We start from the raw sequence: 26649 nt of genomic DNA, 5'->3' as shown, positions 1-26649 counted from the left end.
CGAAAGGCCATGAGAGGGGATGGCCCGGATCTCTGGGGGCAGCTCATTCCATATGGCTGGAGCGGCAACAGAGAAGGCCCTACTCCTAGGCGCCGCCAGCCAGCATTGTCCTGCTGAAGGCACTCGGAGAAGGCCCATCCTGTGTGATCTTATTGGTCTAAGGGAGGTATGTGGCAGGAGACGGTCTCATAGGTACCCAGGTCCTAGGCTATGTAGGGCTTTAAAGGTAATAACCAGCACCTTGAATCGTATTCGGAGACTAATGAGCAGCCAGTGCAGCTCGCGGAGGATAGGTGTGACGTGGGTGTACCTTGGCACACCCAGTATCGCTCACGCGGCTGCATTCTGGACTAGTTGCAGTCTCCGAACACTTTTCAGGGGCATCCCCAAGTAGAGCACGTATGGGGGATGGGGAGAGATTTTAAAACTCAAGATAACAACATTGGTAACCAAAACTACATTACCTGTAACAAAGAAAATCATGTTCATTTAACAGTCTGGTTGAAGAAATGTTCATATTTAGAATTGCTGAAAACTGACTCGATGGAAGAAACTAAATACAAAACAAAACATGAATAAAAGTATCTCAAACAAAGTACTAGCTACTGTATTTTTTGATGTTATTGGCTATTGCATTACTTTTTCCTAAATTTATTAATTTGACTCAAGAATGCCCAAGTTGTAATTTACCAAAATCCTGTATCTATGGCCCGATGTGTTAATTCTGACTTATCTAACCTCAGTTACTATAAAAATGGGTTAAATATATTAATATTGAAGCTAGTAGGCAAGAAACATCAACAGTGTAAGTATAGTATTTAATAATTTCTGTTAATTAACTAGCAATATGGCAAGATTTCCATTTAGAGCATCCTAATGTGATCATGAATAGACTCAGGGATAATTCAACTTGTCTGCTACAAGACCTTGATTGCTAGACATCTGAAAACACCATTTAAGCTATCATTAAAACTGTAATCAAGAATTTTTTTGCTCTAGAAAATTAAACATACTTCTTACCTGAAAATACTGCATTCTGAGCTCAAATTTTCAATGAAGCTGTCTAGCCAACTTTCTTTAACATTAAAAATGTGACTAAACCCACAGCACATACAAAATTTGCTTACATGAATGGGATTCAATTATCATACTACGTTTTTGTTCTTAAAAAATAGATCATTTCATTAAGCAAAGACTCACATGTTTTAATTCCAACCATTCTTTATCTCCAAAAACAAAAACAAAAAAATGAAATATTCTTTAATAAAGAACTTGTCTCATGTAGTATATAGTTTCGAACTATGACTTAGAGAAATATTTATGTAATGTTTACATGAATAGCTAGATGGTCCCTGCCACTAGCCCATGATCGTACAGTATGATATCTTACCCCTTACTATATTAATTTAAAAATACTAGCTCTTTAGAGAATTGTGAGCAACTCAAAATTGTTTGAGAATCTAGTAGAATAATTACTGAAGCCCCTCCCTTGCCTTTTAATTAATATTCAATATTGAATTTTAACTATCCTTGCTTCTATTTTAAATTTTTTATATTCAGCTTTTATATTTTTAACATTTTATTGATATATCGCCCAGAGTTACTCAGTGAATGAGATGGATGGTGATAAATCAATAAACTGCAGTACAGCGTAGAAGCAAACACTATCAGTTCCTAAATATTCAAATATATTAAATAATCTACCAAGGCTTGCCATTGCAGAATGAAACAAAGATCTGCAAATATTAACTAGCTAGATTTTTATCTTAGCAACTTACATAGTTCCTTATTTTCATTCATGTTTTCATCTTCAATGGACTTCCAGAAGTCTCTTTTTAAAGTTTAATCATCTTTAATATTTAAATATGTTCAAGATACTAACAAACTTTCTTCAATAATTCACACTCCTAAATAAGAGACTGATTATAACTTTTTATGTTCTTTCAAATCAGTGCATATATAGATTAATTTTATGTTTAAAATCAAAATATAAGTGTCCATTATGGCCACTTTAAAGTAAATACAATTCCATTCATGATTTGTCAGAAAGAAATCCAGTAGATCTAGTTAATATACTGCCTTATTAGACTGTAGATATTCTCTGAGCTTGGTTGTTTCATTACAGGTGGACATTACTTAATGACTGCTCTGTTTAGCAACTTTTCGAAGGTATCACAGTACTGAAAAGGTGACTTTGAGACTGGCCTTTTCACTTATACTGTATTTTTCGGTCTATAAGATGCTCAGGACTATAAGACGCACCTACCTTTTGGGGAGGAAAAAAAAAAAAAGAAATCTGCCTTTGCCTCTGCTTCCCAGCAATTTGCCTCCTTGCAGCAAACAGACTGGTCAGCTTCAGCACAGCCTGATTTAGCACAAATAGCTGATTGATGGATGGATTGGCCTCCCAGAATACTGTCTATCAGCTGTTACAGGCAGCGGGGATCACCACCACCCATCGCTCCCACCTCCACACACCCCATTTTCGGCTTTCACACATCCCATTTTTGTCCTCTACATGCCCCATTTTCGGCCTGTTCCAGGGGGTGGGGATTGGTGCCTATACCCACTGCCTGGAACAGACCAAAAATGGGGCATGTGGAGGCCAAATATGGGATCCATGGAGACCAAAAATTGGGTGCGCAGAGGCCGAAACCAGGATGTGCAGAGGCCAAAAATAGGACACATGGAGATGATCCCTGCAACCTGGAATAGCTGATAGGCGATATTCCGGGAGGCCAATCCAACTGCCAATCAGCTGCTCGTGCTAAATCAGGCTATGCTGAAGCTGACCAAGTTGTTTACTGTTAGGAGGCATATTTCTGGGAGGCAGAAGCTGAAGGATGGGGGCCAGCAGGAGGGCAACATTCAGTCTATAAGACACACAGACATTTCCACCCACTTTTGGAGGGGATTTCGGTCTTATACACTGAAAAAGTATCACAGCATTCCTGTGGTCTCATCATCAAGATTTGAGTGCTTTGCAACCCACAGATGTCTATGACTCTTGCAACATCCACAGTCACACATTGCCATTTGTGTGCTTCACAGCCTACTTCCAACAAGCAGTGTCAATGGAGTAAAATCACAAATCGTGGTCACATAATGTGTCTCTTAATCACTGTGGATTAACTTAACTGAAGTGAGGTTGTAATCCAGTGCAGTCACATGTCTCACTTAATGACTGTGTCACTTAGCAGTGGAATTGCTGGTTATTAAGGGAGCACTACCTGCCCCAGGCTATGTATCATCATTAGTGCATGAGAGAGTAGAGTTTACTGGTAGATTGCATATAACACCTGGCTGGGATATGATTTCTTCATTGGTTAGGCTGGTATTGCTTTGTATCAGATTGTTTATCTGGTATTGATTGTCTACTATTGAATGTAAGCCAAGATTTGGTTTGCTTATGGTTTAGAGTATAGTTAACTATGACCACTGTAGTTTGTAAACCACAGAAATTTACCTACACTATCAATTGGCTTCTAGGAGCAATTCAAAATACTGTTTTGACCTATAAACCCCTACATGGTTTGATATCCAGACACCTTAAACTTAACTGGCTGTTACAAGCATAACGGTATGAAGCAAAGAGTTCACAGTTCCTATGTGAGGATGAAGCGAGAGATTCAGAGGATGGGAATAAAAGTCCATGCTTTTTAATGATCCTAACTTCCAGAGACAGTGAAAATGGAACTGTTAAGAAAGGCCTAATATATCTTGCTGTTGGGAGATGCCAATAAACAATGTCTTTTTAGTATCTGAAGAAGCATGTTTAATTTTGTGTTTTCATGCTGCGCTCTACCAGGAGTCTGCTGGGAGTATGATGTTATAAAAATAAAACAAAAAAGTTACCCCAGGCATTATTTTCCATCTGCCAACCTGAAAACATAACTTCTGCAATAGCAGCCATTCTTATTTGACTTCATTCATAAAACAAAGAGCTTAGAGGTTGGGGAAAGTTTTGAGGCCATTCTTCTTCTTTTATGTAAAAACATAAAAGTATCGCCAGACTTTAGCAGCTTTCACAAAAGCTGTGCATGCACACACGTATATTTGTGTGTTGTAATGCAACCCTTTGACTCCTCTGATATAGAGAGTAACATTTTATATAATGTAATAAATGAAACTAGTTATCTAGCTCTATTTATTTCATTACTCTAATACATTGAGGATCCGATCTTCATGCAAAATGGAAATGGTTCTACCCACTTCCAGACAATAATCATTTATTAAAAGAGACAAAGCAGCTTAATCTAAAATGAAAGTGTGCGGCTTGAAGCTTATACCTGACACCTCAACTGCATAACAATCACAGTAGCTGGCCTCTAACAAGCTACTTGAGCATATCATTATGACTACAATGTATTTTGAAAAAGGTATTGACAGAATCTACCAATTAAAACTTGAATGCTAAGCCTTGCTTCTGAGAAACAACCTAACTGGATCACATATTTCCAGAACATTGCAATTGCTAGCTATTTGTTAGAAATCCAGATGTATAACTTCTTTTTATTGTTTTCAGAACAAGCATTCCAGCAAGGACATTCATTTTGAAGTATTACAGTTATGCCATTATAGGTGCTCCTCCCCATAATGGGAAAAATATGACATTTAACTTATATCTACTATTAAAAACTACAGATCTGCTTAAGATTCCACATATTTATTAAAAATAGTAAAAATATTTTATGCTACTGCCTTTAAAAAAACAGTCATAAAAACTATAGTGTCATCACTCTTAATTTCTTTGCTGCCAGATTATATCTGTATGTTATTCCAGAAAATTTTCAGGTATGTAACTAGGACTTTTCCCCAAAACTAGGATTCTCCATTTAACCCTGGATTCCTCTTGGGAGACAAAGAATGGGATTCAACAGAATTCATAGAGACAGTATAGATAAAACTTACCTTCCCCACCTGAGCCTTTCAGAAACAGGGTTAGACACACATGGACACACACACACATACACACACACATACACACACAAACATACAATACATATCTCTTGACTAATAATATAAAAGTTCTAAGTGTTCTAAAAAGATAGGGGAACATGCAGTGGTTGAACAATGAAATACCAATGCCAAATTATAAAATATATAAAGAGAGAAAGTGTGAATATACTAGAACAATGTATATCCCCATAATAACTTTGTTGTTGTTATTGCCTTTGAGACAGTTTTGAATCCTGACAGTGCATGGACAAGTCCATCCAGTTTTCTCTGCAAAATTTCGGAAGTGGTTTTCCATTGCCAGTTTTCTAGGGCTAAGACACAAAGTGATTGGCCCCAGACAGCTTAATTCCTAAAGCAGGACTAGAATTCAGTCTCCCAGATTCTAGCTTGGTGCCTTTACCACTACACCAAACTGGTTCTCATTCCATACTCATTAGAAAAACAATAAAAAATTATAGACATCTAAATTATTTAAAAAGAGAGGAAGGTTATCATCTGTCTTTTAGCTGGAGGTGACATTCTACATTAGTTGTAGACATTCAACGATAATGTTGAAACAAGCAGCACACAGGAATATGATATTTGTTGCCAGGTTTTTCAATTGAACTATACATCTTATGCTGTATACAGTGCGTATGTCTGTGTGCGTGTATAAATTTTTATATAAATTATATATATATATATATAAATTAAAAAGATGGAAAAAATCTGAAGTGATTTTTTATGATTGGTCTGGTTTTTTACATCTCAAAATTGGCATTTTAGCATCTGAAAACTGGCATTTTAACAAGATGTGTATATATTTATAACTATAAAAGAATAAAGCTAAATATACAAGAAAGATATTAAAACAAAAAAAAGCAGAAAGAAGAACTTTTCCCTTGATAATATCGATACCACAATATAAGCAAAATGTGAACTTTTTTTATCAAGAACATTCCATAGTTGCATTGACATGATCCATGACTAGTGAATGGAAAAAGTTTCATGCAGGTTATTAAAATTCTTATTCTTTGGCTTCTTCCTTTTAGTAGCTTTTTTTTTTTTAAATTGACACAAGAAAGAAAAAGAAAAGAAAAAGAAGAAGGTTTCCTCTGAAAAACCAGCACCACAAACCTGCCTATCAATGATTAAGAGCATTCCCAGGGAGATTTCCAGCAGAGATTTTCAATACAAGAACATGTCAGAAAGGGGGGAAAATCAATATTATACATGCTTGCTGTCCCTCTACCTCTATCTCTCCCACGCACACATACGCACATTTTGATTTCATTGCCACATTCACATTATCTTACAAAATCCCCACATAACCTTTGGAATGATGAAATTCAGGTTCTTCAGCACAGAGAAATCAAGTTAAAAGATAGCACTGATTAGCTAAAATCAAATGTATTACATTATAGCAATCATTCTACAGAAATAATAAATGACATGAAAAGAAAATGGACTTTTGTAGGTATATGAGTTAAAGATAGCATTTAATTTTAGGCTTGCAAATTGCCAATTTGACGGCTGTTTTTCAGATTGTTTTTCAAATATTGGATGTATTTATTTTTAACTGTCTATACACCACTTTTCATTCCACATCAAAGTCATCAATCCGAGAGTATACCAAATTCAGCAAATACAACCAAACAAAACCATAGCATGAAAAACTACTAAAAGGTAAGATTAAAAATGCATTCTCTGCCTGTCTACTCAAATCAAGTCTCACCAAGTTCAGTGTGCCTTAATTGCTCAGAAATTGATCTAACAGAGGAACACAAACTGAATCTCCAAGTGAAACATGCAGTCCCCAGATCCCTTACCAAAACTGCCAATGAATTATAAATGCACATAGAATTAAATCCATAGAGTTAATCAATTTAAGTTTAATGTTAATTTGTTTCTGCCTAGTCCTTTTTATTTCTTTGTTCTGCCATGCCTATTTAGGAGGATACAAAGTCAAACACTCCACTCAGAGGCAAAGCATGGTATATTAAAAATTGTAAGTCTGCTGAAACCTTGCATAGAACATAAGTTATTTATTACCAATTTTAAATTTAACATGGCTTGCCGATGCTAATATTAATCTGACCCACCATGAATCTAGCACAATTTTTTTCCTGACAAAACAGTACAGGCTTTGCTTTCTGCCAATTATGAGACTGAAGGAAATCATAGTGATTACTTAAGACCCTAGTAAAATGTGCAAAGTCCAAAAATGATACATGTTTTTCTCAGCTTCCTCATTTGCCTCTGTAACCCATAAATCATTCCTGAATCTGAAGAAATAAATGCACAGTTTCTGAAGTTCTCATGTAAAAATGTTTTCAATGCTCTAAATCAGTGATAGCTAACCTTTTCGGCACTAAGTGCCAAAAGTGTGCACGCACACACCCATAATTCAATGCGCACCTGATCCACTGCACACTCCGACCCCCGAGCATGTGTGTGCTGCCCAGTGTGTGTCCCAACCCTGTGCATGCGTACCCTGCCTCCCATGCATGCACGTGCAACCTTCTGTGTTCACCCCGCCTCCTGCATATACGTGTGCGACCCCAGCGCATGTAGGTCTGACCCCCCAGCACATGCCCCCCAGATGCATACAACCCCACACACATGTATCCCATCCCCACGCATGTGTGCACATCTCCCACATGTGCCCTGTACCCCCATGCATGTATGCGCATCTCCCACATGTGCCCTCCGCATGGGCGGCATAGATCCAAAAAACAGCTGGCCAACTGGAGATGTCCGCACATGCACAGCACAGCTGAATTGACGGCTCGCAGGCCCACAGAAAGGACTCTGTGTGCCATAGGTTTGCATCACAGCTCTATATGAAATGATCAATGAAATCGTAAAGGAATACCACAAGCTCAGAGAAATGAGAAGAAATTTCCAAACAAGCATAAAGGAATATCTTTCTAATACAAACTTATTTTTAATGTATTAAATTAATTAAATTGTATTAAATTAGTGTAATTGCATGTTACTAAATTGATCTAAACTCTGAGTGGGATTTTCCATAGCCGTTAAAGCACAACACTCATTTAAAACTAAGAATCCTTTTAAGCAAATAGCTTCCAAAATGAAACTCTTCAAAACAAGATTCATTAGATTAAGATAGACCAACCATATAAAATCCATCCATCCATCCATCATTTATTCATTTATGCTTTGCATAGTTCCAGGTGGAAAAGCAAGCTAATGAAAAGCATTTTATTTTGGCTAAAAAATTAGTTGACAAAGAAATACAGAAAATATAAACCTTTGGTGCCCACTGCTGGTCATCCAGACATTTGCAGGCATGGATATGGATATATTGAGGATGGAATCAATTTAATATACTAAAATTTATAGTAGAGTTCCAGGAAAGAGAAGGTTAAGAATTACATTATTAATCCCTGAAGAGTTCAAGTACCCACATGATTTCAAGCAAATTGTTTTAACTTAAATAATCATCTTGGGAAATCAATTCTCTATTTGTCTGTATTTTCCTACAATATCACCCATGAAGTGTCATGTTAAAACTGGAATTGCACAGTATGAAATATACAATGTATAGGTTTCCTAACAACAGATGTGCAAGGATTTCTTTTGAATCACTATATACACCATCTTGGGCTTTGACATCAACAATATATAAACAATATTATTTAAATGTTAGAATGATGATACAATTTTAAATGGCATAATAACATTACTTGTAGGTAAAGCTCACATAGTTGCAAATGCATAAGTATTTATAAGCTTCTTTAGAAAGGAAATATTTAGGTCAAATTTTTAATACAAAGTGATAAGTACTACAATATTTATCAGGGACAATGAAAAATATAGCACTGTGCTTGTCAATGACAACTTTCCATTTCCATAGAAATTGTATGTCTGGAAACAAAATGTTTCAGACAGCTCATTAAAAATTTGATAAGACTTAGTACTATATCACTGCCATTGATTTCAATAAAGACTACTTGAAAAAGATGCTTTCATAATAACACTACCTTTCAAACCATTATCTGTCCACAACACACTGAGTGTCTCTATAAATGTACATGAAATGAACCTTTTAAATAAAGAGAAGGGTGATTTTTATGTAAGATTGAACAAACAAAGCAACTATTATTTATTTTCCAGTATTTATTTCTCATCCCAATCCTAATAGATTCTGGGCAAGTAACAACAGGATAAAATATAGAGTCAGAAATCATCAAAACAAAAAATAGAAGACATAAATTAGGCGCCCAGAAACAATAAGGACTGAAAGTATGTTCAAACAGAACAACTTTGACTTATAGGGAGGGAAGGGGAACCTTTAGGAGAACGGGGCTGATCAAATCCAACTACTTTCCCCCAAAACCAAGAGTTATGTAGCCTACAAAAAAAACCCTGGCAAATTTATTAATAGCACAGCTGTGTCACCTTGGGTCACTTGCTTCCTTTCACACAAAGAAAATATAGTGGCAAACCACTGCCAAAATTCTGCCAAAAAAATTCTTGGACTTGTCTAGGCAATCACCAAGAGACAGGCCTCATACACATACACTAAATCATGTAAGATACAATATTTTGAAAATTTGTGACAACTGTATTTCTAGATGGAAAGATATAGAAAGAAAAAGTGTGAAGTGGTACTAAAAAGATACCCCTCCATAGTCTGTGGCTCTGCTTTTGCTCAGGGATGCTCAGCAAACTGTCAAGGCTTTATTGGGAGTCCAGCGTATGCTCTAAGGGTTTGCATGGTTAATAAATTTGGGTTGAACTTTCAAAATAATGATTGTTTAAGAGAGCCAGGCCATCACAGGTCAGATGTGTAACATTTTTTCTGCTTTCTGTCCATTCAATCACTTCCCTATTAGTAACTGTTTTCCACTGTAGCTAAAAGGGCGAATATTTCTTTATTCTGCTGAAAAACTAAATAAAGGAAAGGTCAATTCTAATAAATGTTTAAATATTACTTATAATTAAGTGTATAAACCATATTATTTATTATATGTAACATATGTAAATCTCATATGAAACCCCAGACCAAATACATCGGGACCAACACAATTACTGCAAAAGATGATGGAATAATATCCCAGTTGCCTTTTCAGACTGCACATGCATGCAGGTAATGTGTGTTTTGATTGTACCAAAACATCAGGCGTTATGCAAAAATAAATGTAGGAAAAGACAGACATAAAACTCTGGCAAGATTCTAGCAATCTAGATCCAGAAAATCTTTGATGTGCAAAAAGCAATTTCAATTTTGGACCAACAAAATGTCTGTCTTAGGTTCCACGCAGCAAAAGGCTTGAAAATAAGCAAAGATCTACGTAAAGTGTGTATGAACAATTCTGCCGCAGCTCTATAAGGCACAGGATAAGGAAGAAGGACTTGCAAGAATAGGTAAATACTGCATGATATTAGTGCTTCCTCCAGGGAAAAAAGTTGGAAGTCCTTTTCATTATGCAGACATCTGGATCAATTTATATGCTGCAACTTTTATTTTCCCCCACAGACTTTGCTTTAACATTTGATTGCATCAGAGGTAGGTTGCTAATCTTTTTACTACTGGTTCAGGGGTGTTCCTGTGCACACTTGCCAAATGTGCGCAACATTTGTAGCAAGCACAGAAGCGTCCAGGTGGGTGGGCGGAGCCTCCCACCGCTGCTACTATCAGTTCAGCTGATCCAGGCCGAACTGGCAGCAACCCACCTCTGGATTGCATATTAAGAATAGAAAAAGTGGCTTCTCTTCTTTACCCACAAAATAAACCAAATTTGTACTTCTTCCTGAATGATATAGTTCCGTGATGGCGAACCTATGACACGGGTACCACAGGTAGAACATAGAGCCATATCTGTGTGTGCTGGCCAGCTGATTCTCGGGCTTCCAAAGGGTAAGGGAGTCATTTACGCCCTCCCCAGGCTTCAGGAAACCCTCCAAAGCCTGTGAATGATGAAAAACAAGCTCAACAGGCCCAATGGAAGTTCAGAAATGAACTTCCCATAGGCCCGTTGGGCCGTTTTTCGCCCACCCAAGGCTTTAGGAAAGCCTCCTGAAGTCTGAGAAGGGCAAAAAATGGACCCACTGAGCCCCTGGAAGACGGAAAACAGGGTTGGAGAGGCCATTTCGCCCACTACAGGCTCTAGGAAAGGCTCTGGAGCCTGGGGAGGGCGAAAAATGGGCCCATCAGAAGTCAGGAAATGTGCTGTTTCCGGCCTCTAGAGGGCCTGGTGGGGAACGGAGGGGGCCATTTTTGCCGTCCCCAGGCTCCAAGAAAGCCATGTACGCATGTGCGGGAGGCAATGGGAGGGTTGCATGTGCATGCACATGCACAGTGGGCACAGCAGTGGGCATTTAATTACAGGTGTGCGCACATGCACGCACCCGAGAAAAAAAGGTTCACCATCACTGATATAGGTCCTTTAATTCACCAAGGTGGCAAACATTCTCTCTTATCAGAAAAGAAGACAGATGATAAAATAAAAACTGTAACCCAGAGCTATCTATGAATTATTAATTTCTTTTCAAGCACTCTGTCACATGCAAAGTGCTTTATCGTAGGTAACTTATTTATAAATCATGATTTACTAATAGATCTCAATCATATACTGTATATATTTTCTCTTTACACTATGCTGTTCAATCTCAGAATGCTTCTCTAAGGAAATGTGCTTTCTGAACATGAATAACTATTATTCTCAGAGTGATGATAGAAAGAAAATATTTCTAGAAAGAATTCTCCTTTAGAATTTTTCTGTCATTAATTTTATTGCATGCAAGGAAAGGGAAAGAGAGGTTTTTTCCCACATAGCCAATTTTTCTAAACATAATCTGTAATTTTTCATAATGAATAAAAATAGAAACAAGTCTGACTTTCCAATATTTTTAGGTTAAATGAACTTAGAATCAGAAGATATAAAAATTACTGTACAGCAGTACATAGTAGAAGACACTGTAGCTAAACATATATAATATATATAATGACTATACACATATATAATGAAATAAATACATGATTTCTTGAACCAATAATAGCAATAGCACTTAAAACTTATATATGCTTCATAGAGCTTTACAGGGACACAGTGGCTCAGTGGCTAAGACATTGTGCTTGTTGATCAGAAAGGTCGGCATTTTGATGGTTTGAATCCCTAGCGCCGCGTAACAGTGTGAGCTCCCATTACTTGTCACAGCTTCTGCCAACCTATCAGTTCAAAAGCATGTAAAAATGCAAGTAGAAAAAATAGGAAATACCTCTGGTGGGAAGGTAACAGCGTTCCGTGTGTCTTCAGCATTTAGTCGTGTCGGCCACATGACCACATAGACGTCTTCGGACAATGCTGGCTTTGAAACGGAGATGAGCAACACCATCTCCACTAGTTGGGAACAACTAGTACATATGTGTGAGGGGAACTTTTAGCTTTACCTTTAGTGCTTTACAGCCTCTATAAACAGTTTACAATGTTACCATATTGCTCCCAACAGTCTAGGTCCTCATTTTACCAACCTCAGAAGGATGAAAGTCTGACTCAACCTTGAGCCGCTCAGAATCAAACTCCTGGAGAGAGCAGGAGTATTGCATTGTAACCATTGAGCAATATAATATTTAATAATATTATATTATATTATATTATATTATATTATATATATATATATATATATATATATATATATATATATATATATATATATATATATATATATATATATATTTTTAAAGTCACAACCCCTGGTATGCCCCAACTATGGGAGGAAGCTAACTGCTTCCATTCTCTGTCCATCGGCTCGTCACAAGAGACCATCCAGACAGAAAGCCCAATATTTTACTGTTGCCTTTGTTACATTTGTGTAGTATTTGTGCCTTTATTTATTTATCAGTACAATACATACATACATACATACATACATACATACATACATACATACATACATACATACAACCTATGTTATATTTACAGTAATAATTTTAATGTAATTATATTCTGCATTTTTTCTTTAAAGTGTCCAGCAAGATGAATATTGTGGGAAGTAAAATTTGGTTCTCCCTAAACATACATCAACTGAGTAAAAATGGTTAGATATTGATTCATTCTATTAGCCAAACAAAACAAAATAGTTGATAGAGACAACATATCTATAATTACCTGTACCCAAACACAATCCCTATACAATGATTTGGACTGTACTAAGGTGACTACTTAGGGGAAGGTGAACAGAAGATAGACCAGTCCTTATCAAGAGAGGCCCATTATTTCCTGAGGAAATTTCTGGTGAGTGATGCAATGCAACTCCTAATTATTTTGTCAGATTCTCTGTATCTTACTAAACAACTATTCCAGGGGTGGGTTTCTCGCCCCGTTCCAACCAGTTCGGTTGGAACGGAGCCGGCGGCATCCTCGTGCACATGCGCAGTGCACGCATGCGTACTAGCGTCTGTGTGATGCTCCAATTGCTCCTGGAGGATCGCGCAGGCGCTGTATGCGTCCTGCGCATGCGTGGAAGCACAGAACTCATCAAAACCGGGTAAGGAGCGTGGGCGGACGGGTGGGCCCTTCGCCGTTCCCGGAAGTTACTTACTTCCGGGTTCACCAACCAACCGGTTCGTGGGGACCTCCGCGAACCGGTTGAAACCCACCCCATAACTATTCAGCAGACTACTAAAAATCTAAATCTGTTACAGAATTGTGAGTGCTAAAAGGATCAACATTAGCTATTATCTTTCCACCACAACAAGGGCAGCCAAAATGCTGGTGATAGCAAAGGGAAATGGGGAAATTGATGCGAAAAGTTCAGGCAATTGAAGGGTACACATACGGTTTACAGTTTACCCATCACTTCTGTAATGAATAAAGGTAAACGTTCCCCTCAGACATATGTGCTAGTCATTCTCGACTCTAGGGGGCAGTGCTCATCTCCATTTCAAAGCCAAAGAGCCAATGCTGTCCGAAGCTGTCTCTGTGGTCATGTGGCCAGTATGACTTGTGAGCCGCCCTGAGTCCCCTCAGGGAAAAGGGCGGCATATAAAGTTAAAATCTGAAATCTGAAATGACTAAACACCAAAGATGCACAGAACGCTGTTACCTTCCCACTAAAGGTGATTTTTTTTTTCTATTTGCATTTTTACATGCTTTCGAACTGCTAGGTTGGCAGAAGCCGGGAGCTCACTCCGTTACGCAGCACTATGGATTCAAATTGACAAATGCTGACCTGATCCACAAGCTCAGCATCTTAAACCAACCCAAATAACTGCCTAAGCATATTTGATAAGTGAAATTATTGATAAAGAACCTTTTGATGGTACTAACTAGGAAAAAAAGATTCTGATTATCAAACAATCTCTTCAGCACTTTTGCTGCTATTTGTAAATGTTGCTCATTCAGACTTTGGAATGTATTTGTTGTATACAGTACAATAATAATTTAATTTTGCTGTTGATTTTACTTGCTGTTGATGTTACCCAGACTTGCTTTACTGGGCAGATGTATGACATTAAATTTAATAAATCAATATTTTTAGTACTAGTGTGGATTTTTCTTATGCTGTTATATTCTGTGAATCACCCTGAATCATATGTACGGAAGACAGTTAAAATATGCCTTGTTTAAAATGCACAGATATCAGTTATCTTTCTGTTAGCTTAGGATAGTGTTTATCAACTTTGACAACATTAGGATGTTGTCTTCAACTCTCAGAGTTTCTCCAATAAGATTTCTGATTTAGATATTTGTCTAAAAACACATCAGAATAGAAGACTGACAAAGGTCCAGTTTGTACACTGCACCAAACAATTTTTTATAACAATTATAAGTGGCATTTTTCCTCCACATTCACAAGATTAGTTAAGATTACCTAGCCCTCAATAAAAAAGTAGAATGTTTTGTTGAGGTCACAAACGTCTTTACTCCTTCTCTCTCAAGTTGTAGTTTGAAACTACAGCTACTCCTCAACTTACAACAGTTCAGTTAGTGACTGTTTAAAGTTATAGTGGCACTTGAAAAAGTGACTTATTACTGTTTTTCACACTTGCAACCGTTGTAGCATCCCCATAGTCACATGATCAAAATTCAGATGCTTGGCAAGTGGTTCATCTTTATGACACTTGGACTGTCCTGAGGTCACATGATCAGCTTTTGTGACCTTCTGTTGAGCAAAGTCAATGGAGAATCTGGATTCACTTAACAACCGTGTTACTAACTTAAGAAATGCAAAGATTCACATAATAACAGTGGCAAGAAAATTCGTAAAATGGGGCAAACTCATTTAAGGAATGTTTCATTTAGCAACATACATTTTGAGCTCAATTGTGGTTGTAACTCATAAATTTTATTACTACAAATGAACTTACATTTAGAAAATGACAGAAAAATAAACATATTTTTAATCCTTGCAATTGCTTTAAAGTAACTAAAATTCCTTCCCAGATTAAATGCGATGATGACCTTATACAGTATGCTGCTGTCTATTAAAAAGTAGCCTTTTTGCAATGACACACCAAGCTGAGAAGCAAATTGCAGTTAGGATTCTAGTCTTGCAACATTTATATTTAATCTAACTGTGCCCTCTACTGGCTTCAAAATTACAGGACAACAGTAAAAACAAAAGTAACAGTATTCATCACTTTTAAGAAATAAACCTCTACAATAGTTATTCCACAAAACTATTAAACAAGAATTACTCAAGTTCCAGTATCCAGACGTTTTTCAACATTTATATAACTACATGCATTATATATGTGTGTGTGGTTTTGTTTTATCCAATAATTCTCAATCCTTGACTTATTGGCAAAAAAAATGGCGGCCTAATTTTAAATCATGATTGTCTAAATATACCAGTTGCAAATCTGCATTTTTGAAAAGGAATTCAAGAAATCATTTTAGCATATCTGTCATGTACTTATTGCAATATATGGCTTTCAATTTTTAATTAGAAAACATACTTATTTCTTATTTAGAAACGGGCCTTCTTGTCAATTAAGTTTTAAGATTACAAAGTAGTAAGTAAGAAGTGGCTTGATTACTGAAATAATAAGAATAATTATTGTTATTATTTTGGCATTCTAAAAATGCCAAATCTACTCTAAACATCTGGATGACCGTAATAATAATAATAATAATAATAACAACAACAACAACAACAACAACAACTCCGCCGTTGCCGGTCCCAAGCCCGGATGAGAAAGGAGGAGGGTTGGGGTCAGGTAGGCATCTGGTCCCATAAAAAAAACCCACCAACCCATACAATATGGTGAAAAAAACAAATAAGAATTCCATACCGCATTGGTCGTCGCGCGGGTTAACAAGGGCCGCGGCGGATTTTGGGTCCCTGGACATCCATCGACAAGTGGGCTACAAGTGGACCAGCCAACAAAAAGACAAAAATATAGTGCAGATGAAAATCGTGCCATAATGGCCTGTTACTACAACTCAGAGCCAGAAAAAAGAGGCTATTTAAAGCGAATGTATGAATTATGGAAACAACAATATCCAGATTCAAATGTTAGTGAACAACGACTAGCAGATCAAAGGCGATTTATTATACGGAATAAAGTGTTTAGTGAAGTTGAACGTGAGGAAATTCAGGCAAATTGCAAAACCCAAAAAACAATATCACAAGCGGAAATAACTGATATTCAAGACACAACTAAAGACATTATAGTAGAACTCCCAGAAGAAGCTCTCGGGGAGGAAATAACATCACCACCACTAGAACCAGTTATCACTGAACCAACTGATGAACTAACTCAATAACAAAAAGAATTGAAGGATAAGATCATGGAGCATTTTCTGCTTAATGAGGAAAGGCAATGTTTACCATCACTAAATTTTGGCCCCTATCATGAAAATGGTTAATGCAGTGTTTTCAACAATTGAATCGGGATCCATCTTGGAAACAAACCAGTTAATGTACAGCACAGCTGTAATAGTCACTAATGAAGTAGGCATTAAAATCAGAGTACCTAGTCACACAACAGAAAAAGCATCAAAGCCAAAGTGGAAAATCCGATTAGAACAAAAAGTCAAAAAATTAAGGGCAGATGCTAGTAACTTAAAGAACATGCATGAGCAATGGCTCAAAAACAAAAAAATCATAGATCGGCTAATCAGAAGATATAGATTGGATACAAGAAACATCAATGAAGCTGTAGAGATTGTAAAACAGCAGATAACAGCAACAGCTAGAAAAATTGAAAGATATGAGGCACGAATCATCCAATATAAACAAAATCAGCAATTTCGATCAGACCAACGGCGTTTTTATCAAAGTCTTAATGTGAATGGTGACACCAAAAGTGAAAAACCAGAAAAACAGGCCACAGTTAAATTCTGGAAAAAATTGTGGGAAAATGCAAAGGACTACAACAAGGAAGCAAAGTGGATACATGACTTTGAGAAAAGCATTGGCAACAAACAAATGCAAGTATTAGAAATAACAACTGAGATGGTCAAAAATCGAGTTAAAAAGGTAAAGAATTGGACATTACCTGGAAAGGACCAATTACATGGTTTCTGGCTCAAATATCTGACCAGTTTACATGCAATATTGGCCAGGCAACTGAATGAAATTTTACAAAAGGGCCAAATTGATTAATGTTTGGCAACTGGAAAAACATACTTTATTCAGAAAGATGCAACTAAAGGAACAACACCTGAAAACTACAGACCAATAACATGCTTGCCAACAACCTTCAAATTACTCACAGGCATTATTGCAGATAACATGATGGATTATTTGGAAACAAACAACATCTTGCCAATAGAGCAAAAAGGCAACAAAAGAAGGAGCAGGGGCACAAAAGATCAGCTCCTAATTGATAAAATGATATTAGAAAATTGTAAGAACAGAAAAACGAACTTGAATATGGTCTGGATTGATTACAAAAAGGCATTTGACTCACTGCCACATAGTTGGATCATAAAATGCTTAGAAACAACTGGCATTAGCAAAAATATTACATCCTTTACTGAAAAGGCGATGAAACAATGGAGAACTGAGTTGGCAGTAGGGAATGAGATCTACGGAATGGTTAATATCAAACGAGGAATTTTCCAGGGTGATTCACTTTCACCTCTTCTCTTCATCATCGCAATGATCCCACTATCAGTAATCTTAAAAAAAATGAAATTAGGCTACCAAACAGCCAAAGAAGCTGAAAAAATTTCGCATTTACTATATATGGATTATTTGAAACTCTATGGAAAGTCAGAAATAGAAATCCAATCATTGACAAACACAGTCCGAGTATTCAGCACCGATATTTCAATGCAGTTTGGCATGGAAAAATGTGCCACTGTATCCATAAAAAGGGGCAAAATCACTGCATGTGAGGGAATTGAAATGCCCACTGGCCAATTAATTAAATGCAAAGAAAATGAAGCCTACAAATACTTAGGCATTCTGCAGTTGGATAACATCAAGCATGGAGAAGTAAAAACTATTGTCAGGCGAGAGTACACCAACAGAGTTAAGAAAATTTTGAAATCTAAATTGAATGGTTGAAATACAATCAAGGCCATAAATACCTGGGCAATACCAGTTATAAGATACACAGCTGGTATAGTTAACTGGACACAAGCTGATTTGGACATTTTGGACCGAAAAACCAGGAAACTAATGACAATGCACTACAGTTTACATCCACGTGGTGATACTGATAGACTATATCTGCCCCGAAAATCAGGTGGCAGAGGATTATTACAAGTGAAGCAAACAGTTGAAGAAGAAAAACATGCACTGGCTGATTATTTAAAAGAAAGTCAAGAACATCTATTAATCGAAGTAAAGAACAAAAATCTACTGAAGGCCCAACAGACGAAACAAGAATACAGAAAAGATGTGATAAAATCAAGAATGAAGAGTTGGCAGAACAAAGCACTGCATGGCCAATTTCTGGAAAAAATAAAAGATAAAGTGGACAGTGAACAAACTTGGTTATGGTTAACAACAGGTACATTAAAGAAAGAAACAGAGTCACTAATCCTGGCTGCGCAAGAACAAGCTATCCGCACAAATGCCATTAAGGCCAAAATCGAAAAATCCTCTGATGATGCCAAATGCCAACTTTGCAAAGAAGCTGATGAAACTGTTGATCACATACTCAGCTGCTGTAAAAAAATCGCGCAGACTGATTATAAATTGCGGCACAATTCAGTAGCGCAAATGATCCACTGGAATTTGTGCAAAAATTTTAATATTAAAACAGCAACAAACTGGTGGGAACATCAGCCTCAAAAAGTCACCGAAAATCAGATGGTCAAGATCTTGTGGGAGTTCCGTATACAAACGGACAAAATACTGGCGCATAATACACCAGACATCATACTGGTTGAGAAAAACAAGGTTACAATCATAGATATTGCAATACCAGGTGATAGCAGGGTCGCCGAGAAGGAACATGAAAAAATTGCAAAATACCAGGACTTAAAAATCGAAATTCAACGACTATGGCACAAACCAGCAGTGGTAAGAGCCAAGGTGGCGCAGTGGTTAAATGCAGCACTGCAGGCTACTGCTAGATCAGCAGGTCAGCGGTTCAAATCTCACCGGCTCAGGGTTGACTCAGCCTTCCATCCTTCCGAGGTGGGTAAAATGAGGACCCAGATTGTTGGGGGCAATATGCTGACTCTCTGTAAACCGCTTAGAGAGGCCTGAAAGGCCTATGAAGCGGTATATAAGTCTACTGCTATTGCTATTGCTATTGGTAATTCCAGTGGTAATTGGCACACTGGGTGCTATTCCAAAAGCACTGGAATTACATTTAAAACAGTTAAAAATTGACAAAATCACCATCAGTCAAATGCAAAAAGCCGCACTGCTTGGATCTGCACGCATATTACGAAAATACGTTACGACGTCCTAGGCCCCTGGGTGGGGCCCGACTAGTAACCAAATCCAACCAATGCCAAATCCGGCAAAACAACTGGCCGCTGTGATACAATTGTATAATAATAATAATAATAATAATAATAATAATAATAATAATAATAATAATAATAATAAAAAATCACACAGACTGATTATAAATTGCAGCACAATTCAGTAGGACAAATGATCCATTGGAATTTGTGCAAAAATTATAATATTAAAACAACAACAAACTGGTGGGAACATCAGCCTAAAAAAGCCACCGAAAATCAGATGGTCAAGATCTTGTGGGAGTTCCGTATACAAACCGACAAAATACTGGTGCATAATACATCACACTGGTTGAGAAAAATAAGGTCACAATCATAGACATCGCAATACCAGGTGATAGCAGGGTCGTCGAGAAGGAACATGAAAAAATCGCAAAATACCAGGACTTAAAAATCGAAATTCAACAACTATGGCACAAACCAGCAGTGGTAATTCCAGTGGTAATTGGCACACTAGGTGCTATTCCAAAAGCACTGGAATTACATTTAAAACAGTTAAAAATTGACAAAATCACCATCAGTCAAATGCAAAAAGCCGCACTGCTTGGATCTGCACGCATATTATGAAAATACGTTACGACGTCCTAGGCCTCTGGGTGGGGCCCGACTAGTAATCAATGCCAAATCCGATGAAACAACTGGCCGCTGTGATATAATTCTGTTGTTGCAAATAATAATAATAATAATAATGAGGAGGAGGAGGAGGAGGAGGAGGAGGATTGTATGTATGATTCTACAAAAAACCACCCTACTTGGAACAGCTTATATCCTCCGACGTTACCTTAACAGTTCCTAGGTCCTTGGTTAGGACTCGAGCTGTTGAGCTACCAACCAGCCCCAAAGGCTGTGAATCTCACCAAAGATTAACCATGTAATAATAAGTACCTAGGTTAAAAGTAAAAGTACCTAGGCATATTGGAAGCAGATAACATCTTGAATGGAAAAGTCAAAGTGTCAACACAAAAGGAATACATTAGGAGGGTCCACAAAATATTAAAATCAAAGCTGAATGCTGGAAACATAATTAAAGCCATTAATACATGGGCAGTTCCAGTGATATGCTACTCAACTGGACTCTGGCTGAACTGGAAAACCTGGACCGGAAAACACTCAAACTTTTGAATATGTACCACGCTTTATATCCACGAAGTGACATCAACAGGTTGTACCTGCCAAGAAAAATAGGTGGCAAGGGGCTATTGCAAATTTATCAAATTGTAGAAGAAGAAAAACAAAGTTTGAATGATTATGTGAATCAAAGTACAGAAAAATTGCTGCAGGTTGTGAAAACAGAGAACAGTATAAAAACAACAGAAACAAAGGCAGAATATAGGGAAAAACAGCTGGATGGCAGATTATATAGATGGAAAACAAAAGCTTTGCATGGACACCACTTGAAAAATATTGAACGAAAATGTGATTACAACTTGACATGGACATGGCTTAAGATGGGAACCATCAAGAAAGAAATGGAAGGTTTAATACTCGCTGCTCAAGAACCACACTACAAACTAATGCCATGAAAGCAAAGATACAAAATTCCACTGACAATCCAAACTGCCGATTTTGCAACAACAAAGTTGATCTTTCACATTTAATTTGTGAATGCAGCATAATTTCACAAACTGATTACAAAGCTAGACACGACAGAGTTGCTAAATTAATCCACTGGTCATTATGTAAAAAATATAACTTACCTGTATCCAAAAAGTCATGGGAACACAAAGTTGAAAAAGTTACCGAAAATGTGAAGGTGAAATCTTGTGGGGCTTTTGAATACAGATGAATCGTCATTTGGGACACAACACGCCAGATATCACGGTTGTAGAAGGCCAAAACATACAATTTATTGACACCAGGAGATGCCAGAGTCAAAGAAAAAAAACGGGAAAAAATCACGAAATACCACAATCTGGCCATCGAAACTACCCAATTATGGTTTAAACACATAACAGTGATACCCATTGTCATCCAAGAATTTTACATCAACAAAATGATACATCAACAAATTGCAGCTTCCTGCAATAACACCAGCGGAACTGCAAAAAACTGCACTAGAACATCGTATATTTTAAGAAGGTACTTGGTTGATACCTAGGACGCCGGCAGCAACCCGTATCAACCATTAGCACCAGACAATGGTATTTCTGATGCATTTTTAATATTCAATTGACTCGTTTTCCTGTTTAATGAATAAAGTATAGTAATACTAATATCACAACACTGTTCAAATAAATCATTGCTCACCACTGTCCATATATACAGCCAATGGAGTTTGAATTGGATAAATGTGCCACTTTTACCATCAATGGAGGAAAATAGTGAAAACGAAGACAATCAAGATAGCCTATGGAAATAAAATTAAATGTCTGGATAAAAATAATCATTACAAATACCTGGGCATCCTTCAAGCTGATATCAAGCTGATATCAAGCATACTGAGGTAAAGAAGATTACAAATGAATACATTTTGAGCCTGAAAAAAGATGTTAAAGTCCAAACTATTGATTTCTTAATAAGTCTTTACTGGAATTTATTTCTGTGTACTCTTTATTTCTGAATTGATTCTGCTGGATACAGAATCTTATGCACACAAATGGAAGTTATCTGTTTTGAAACTGGGATTTTTTTTTTGTAAAAATGCATAAAACTTCAAGAACTAAGCTAGACATGATGTCCTAACCAGTGGTGGGATTCAAATTTTTTACTACCAGTTCTGTGCGCGTGGCTTGATGGACATGGCTTGGTGGGTGTGGCAGGAAAGGATACTGTAAAATCTCCATTCCTACCCCACTCCAGGGAAAGGATACTGCAAAATCCCCATTTCCTCCTGATCATCTGACACTTGGGAGGCAGAGAATAGATGTGGCAGCGCCAGTTAGAGGTCGTATTTACCGGTTCTCTGAACTACTCAAAATTTCCATTACCAGTTTTCCAGAACTGTTTCCCGCTTCACGGAAAGGATACTGTAAAATCTCCATTTCCTCCCGATCATCTGACACTTGGGAGGCAGAGAATAGATGGGGGCAGCACCAGTTAGAGGTAATATTTACCGGTTCTCCGAACTACTCAAACTTTCAATTAACAGTTCTCCAGAACTGTTCAGAACCTGCTGAATACCACCTCTGGTCCTGACTGTTAACAAAATACATATTACACTGACTGCAGAACAAGGATATAGCCCACGGGTGTCAAACTTGCTGCATCACATTGACGTCATGTGACATTTCATGTTTTCTCCCCTTCACGGAGCTGGGTTGGCCGTGGCCTGCACGTGATGCATCCAGCCCACAGGCTGCCAGTTTGACACCCCTGGTGTAGGCTGATGCCTCAAATGTTTTTCCTTTATCTGGAGAGGGATTAAAAATATGCACTGGTTTCATGACTCTATGTCTCCCAGTATCTCAAAAACCCAAATGCAGCTTTGGAAGCAAGAGACATACTGCCCACTGTTCACATGAGGTTATGCCTGATGGGCATTCTCTCCTCCAATTGCTATGGATATTTTGTTCCTCCCATTCAGCCATAAGCAAGAATTTGATTGCATGACTGTAACTTTGTTGCTTGTATCCTTATGATTTGTATTGATATTGATATTGTTTCCTGATTGCTTATTTGTACCCTTTGACTATCATTAAGTGTTGTTCCTTATGATTCTTGATGACTATATCTTGTCTTTTTATGTACACTGAGTGCATATACCCCAAAGACAAATTCCTTGTGTGTCCAATCACACTTGCCCAATAAAGAATTCTATTCTATTGATGAAATTATACTGTTCAGTATTTTTCACATCCACAAAATGTACAGATTAATATTCATCAACAGACAATTTAATCTCAACTCAGACTGTTATGGACAAGGTACAGGATATGTTTTGTTTAATATAGCTTAGAAAAAGGTTCGTAGGGAACTTCAATCATTATATAAGTAATAGTTAATTAAAGACATTTATACTGCAATACGTTACCTTGACAGTTTTATCCATAGAGGCAGAAAGCAACATATGGCTCCATCTCTGTAGAGGACACCAGCGAACTGCATTAACTGGTCCACTGTGCTCAGCCATGTGAAATACTAAGTTCTTTGGAATTTCAGTAACTGCATATTTTGATCCTACATATGGCATAATATATTGGGAAACTTTAACTGTCATTTTATCTTCAGCTGTACTAAATTTAACTGGAGACGATGCACTCTCTTCTTGGTATTCCTTTTTTTCCTGTTGCACTTTTTTTGAAACATATGGTCTCAGTTTTTGAATTGTTACATCTTCATCATTACGCATCCTCTTCTGAGCATATGCGTTTCCAGAAGGTATTTTAGGTTCCAACGGCTGGGTATATAATGGCTGGGTATACTTAGTCCTTGTTTTAGTCAGAGTACAATTTTTGTTGTGCTGCTGTCGTACTGCTGTTATTGTAGTCTTTTCATTAGGTTGTAGATGCTGTTGAAAGGTATCCTCATAAGACATGTTCTTTTTGGAGCTTCCCATGTATTCCACAGATTCGGCTTTTGTCTCAGAAATAATATTTAAGTCATCAGTGGGCTGAACAACATCCACAACGGAATCTGTTAGATTGATTTCACTGCTAATAACATCTCCAGATCTCCCAGTCTCTGCTTCAGAATCCGAATCATCATAAGCAACAAGGGAAAAACTCATTATGGGAACTATTGGGGGGGAGGGCAAGGGGCCCCTGAAATGTACTAGTATGTTTTTGGATTCTTATCAACAATGACTAGTTTCTGTAATGAAAGCACAAATACAATTAGTCACCTTAAATACTTTGTTTCATATCTTTCTTACTTACAAAAGTCATCGTAATTTATTTCCAGAGCTTAACAATATTTGTACTTTTAATTTCTTAATTAGTGTATTTTACTTATTTATTTACTTATTTAATTAATTTATTTATTACATAAATATATTAAATAAATAATTACTTAATTATTCACATTATATGCTGTCCAATTAGTATGGACTCAGCTTACAGACAAAATTAAATATAAACATCAACAGCAGCAACATGTATAAGCATCTGCAATATTGCATTTAGGCATTAATATGTACAGTAAACATTAAAATGGTTGTTATAATACCTATAATACCCATTATTAAATATTAAAATACCCATGATGAGGTAAAAGAATCTAATGATTCGGAAATAACCTGAACAAAAATCCCTATGACAAATGCATATATCTCTACCGGTAATTAATATCAATCAAAAAAGAATAATCTAGAACAGTGGTTCTGAACCTGTGGGTTGGGACCCCTTTGGGGATCGAACCACCCTTTCATAGGGGTCGCCTAAGACCATAGGAAAACACATATTTTTGAAAAAATACAGAAAACATAAAACAATTCTATGGTTGGGGGTCACAACATGAGGAACTATATTAAAGGGTTGCAGCATTAGGAAGGTTGAGAACCATTGATCTAGAACAATTGTGTCTTTACAGGTCTCCAGAAAGCCTGTACTATACAATACAATCTAACATCTAGAGAAAGACTGCTCTAGTTAATGCTAGTATAAAACAGCACCTCCTTCTCATTTCAGCATCTAACTTTGCAAAAATGCAGAAGAATCAAAAGCCTCTATCCCTGATCATACAGGGCTGGTTAATTCTAACTCAAGAAGCTCTTAGAGTTACTATATAATCAATAAAATGTCAGTCTCAAAATACTAATTTGGCTGACATATTGCCTTTTCCCAACTAAGATAATTTTACTCATTTGCTGAATTTAAAAAAAAACTGTCAGGGAGCCAGCACTTCTGATTTTATAAAAAGCAAGTAGAGGGCCATGTTCAGTTAAATGAATGAATATATCAATAGATATAGCAGTATGAATTCAGTGTGTCTAGTATGTAAGTGTGTAATAGTGAGTGTCTAGAATACAACATGTAATAAACATACATTTAAGGCTAGCCAATTAGCCTAATAGAATACTGAAACATCAACAATTTGATATATGAGACAATACTACTTGTACCCCCACAGTAAAAAAAGGGCTTGGACTTAGAAGTGCTCACTATTAAAGTAAACAAGGAAAATGAAAAATTTGGATTGTTAAATATTAAAAAGACAATCATATTAACTAGCATGCTGAACTCACAGGTGACAGCAAAAGTGATTCTTTTGTTTTCTTGAGCTCAAAGATAAAGCATTACAAAGAGTGCAGAGAAGAGATGATGAGGGGATTGGGGGCTAAAATATACCAAGAATGATTGGATGAATTGGTTATGTCTAGTTTAATGAAAAGGGGTGACATGATAGCAGTGTTCCAATATCTAAGGGGCTGCCATAAAGAAGAGAGGGTCATCCTGTTCTCCAAAGCACCTGCAGGCAGGACAAGAAGCAATGGATGGAAACTAATCCAGGAGAGAACCAATCTAGAACTAAGGAAAAATTTCCTGACAGTTAGAACAATTAATCAGTGGAATTACTTGGCTCCAGAAGTTGTGAATGATCCAAACCTGGAGATTTTTAAGAAGAGATTGGACAATCTTTTGTGGTTTCCTGCCTGAGCAGAGGGTTAGATTATAAGACCTCCAAGGTCCTTTCCAACTGTTATTCTGTTATAGATGAATGTGCTAGATAAATAAAGATTACCAACAGCAAGCAAGAACTACTTAGGACATTTCATAAAAGTAGATGATGCTCTTGAAAAAGCAACTATACTTGGCATGGCTGAAAATAGAAGCCTGGGAAGTAAGGAGAAGCCAGTTCCTGCATCTTTTCACGCTAGGCAATTTAGCAGGTGGAGGGACACAGAAACGAATCCTTGCTAATCAGCCTG

The 26649-nt window shown here is 37.1% G+C and overlaps 1 protein-coding gene across 1 annotated transcript in view; it reads right to left on the bottom strand.

The window, feature by feature from the left end:
- WDR25 (WD repeat domain 25) overlaps positions 1 to 26649 on the bottom strand; it is an 88064-nt gene that overhangs the window by 61081 nt on the left and 334 nt on the right. Inside the window, exon 2 of the mRNA XM_032234273.1 lies at positions 23815 to 24593. Coding sequence (XP_032090164.1) covers positions 23815 to 24510 — 696 coding nt within the window. The 5' untranslated portion in view covers positions 24511 to 24593. The remainder of the gene's footprint in view (positions 1 to 23814; positions 24594 to 26649) is intronic.

The sequence above is a fragment of the Thamnophis elegans genome, chromosome 1 (genome assembly GCF_009769535.1).
Source record: "Thamnophis elegans isolate rThaEle1 chromosome 1, rThaEle1.pri, whole genome shotgun sequence".
Lineage (NCBI taxonomy): Eukaryota > Metazoa > Chordata > Lepidosauria > Squamata > Colubridae > Thamnophis > Thamnophis elegans.
Note: the sequence above shows the minus strand (reverse complement) of the source record. Positions and strands in the feature narration are given on the sequence as shown.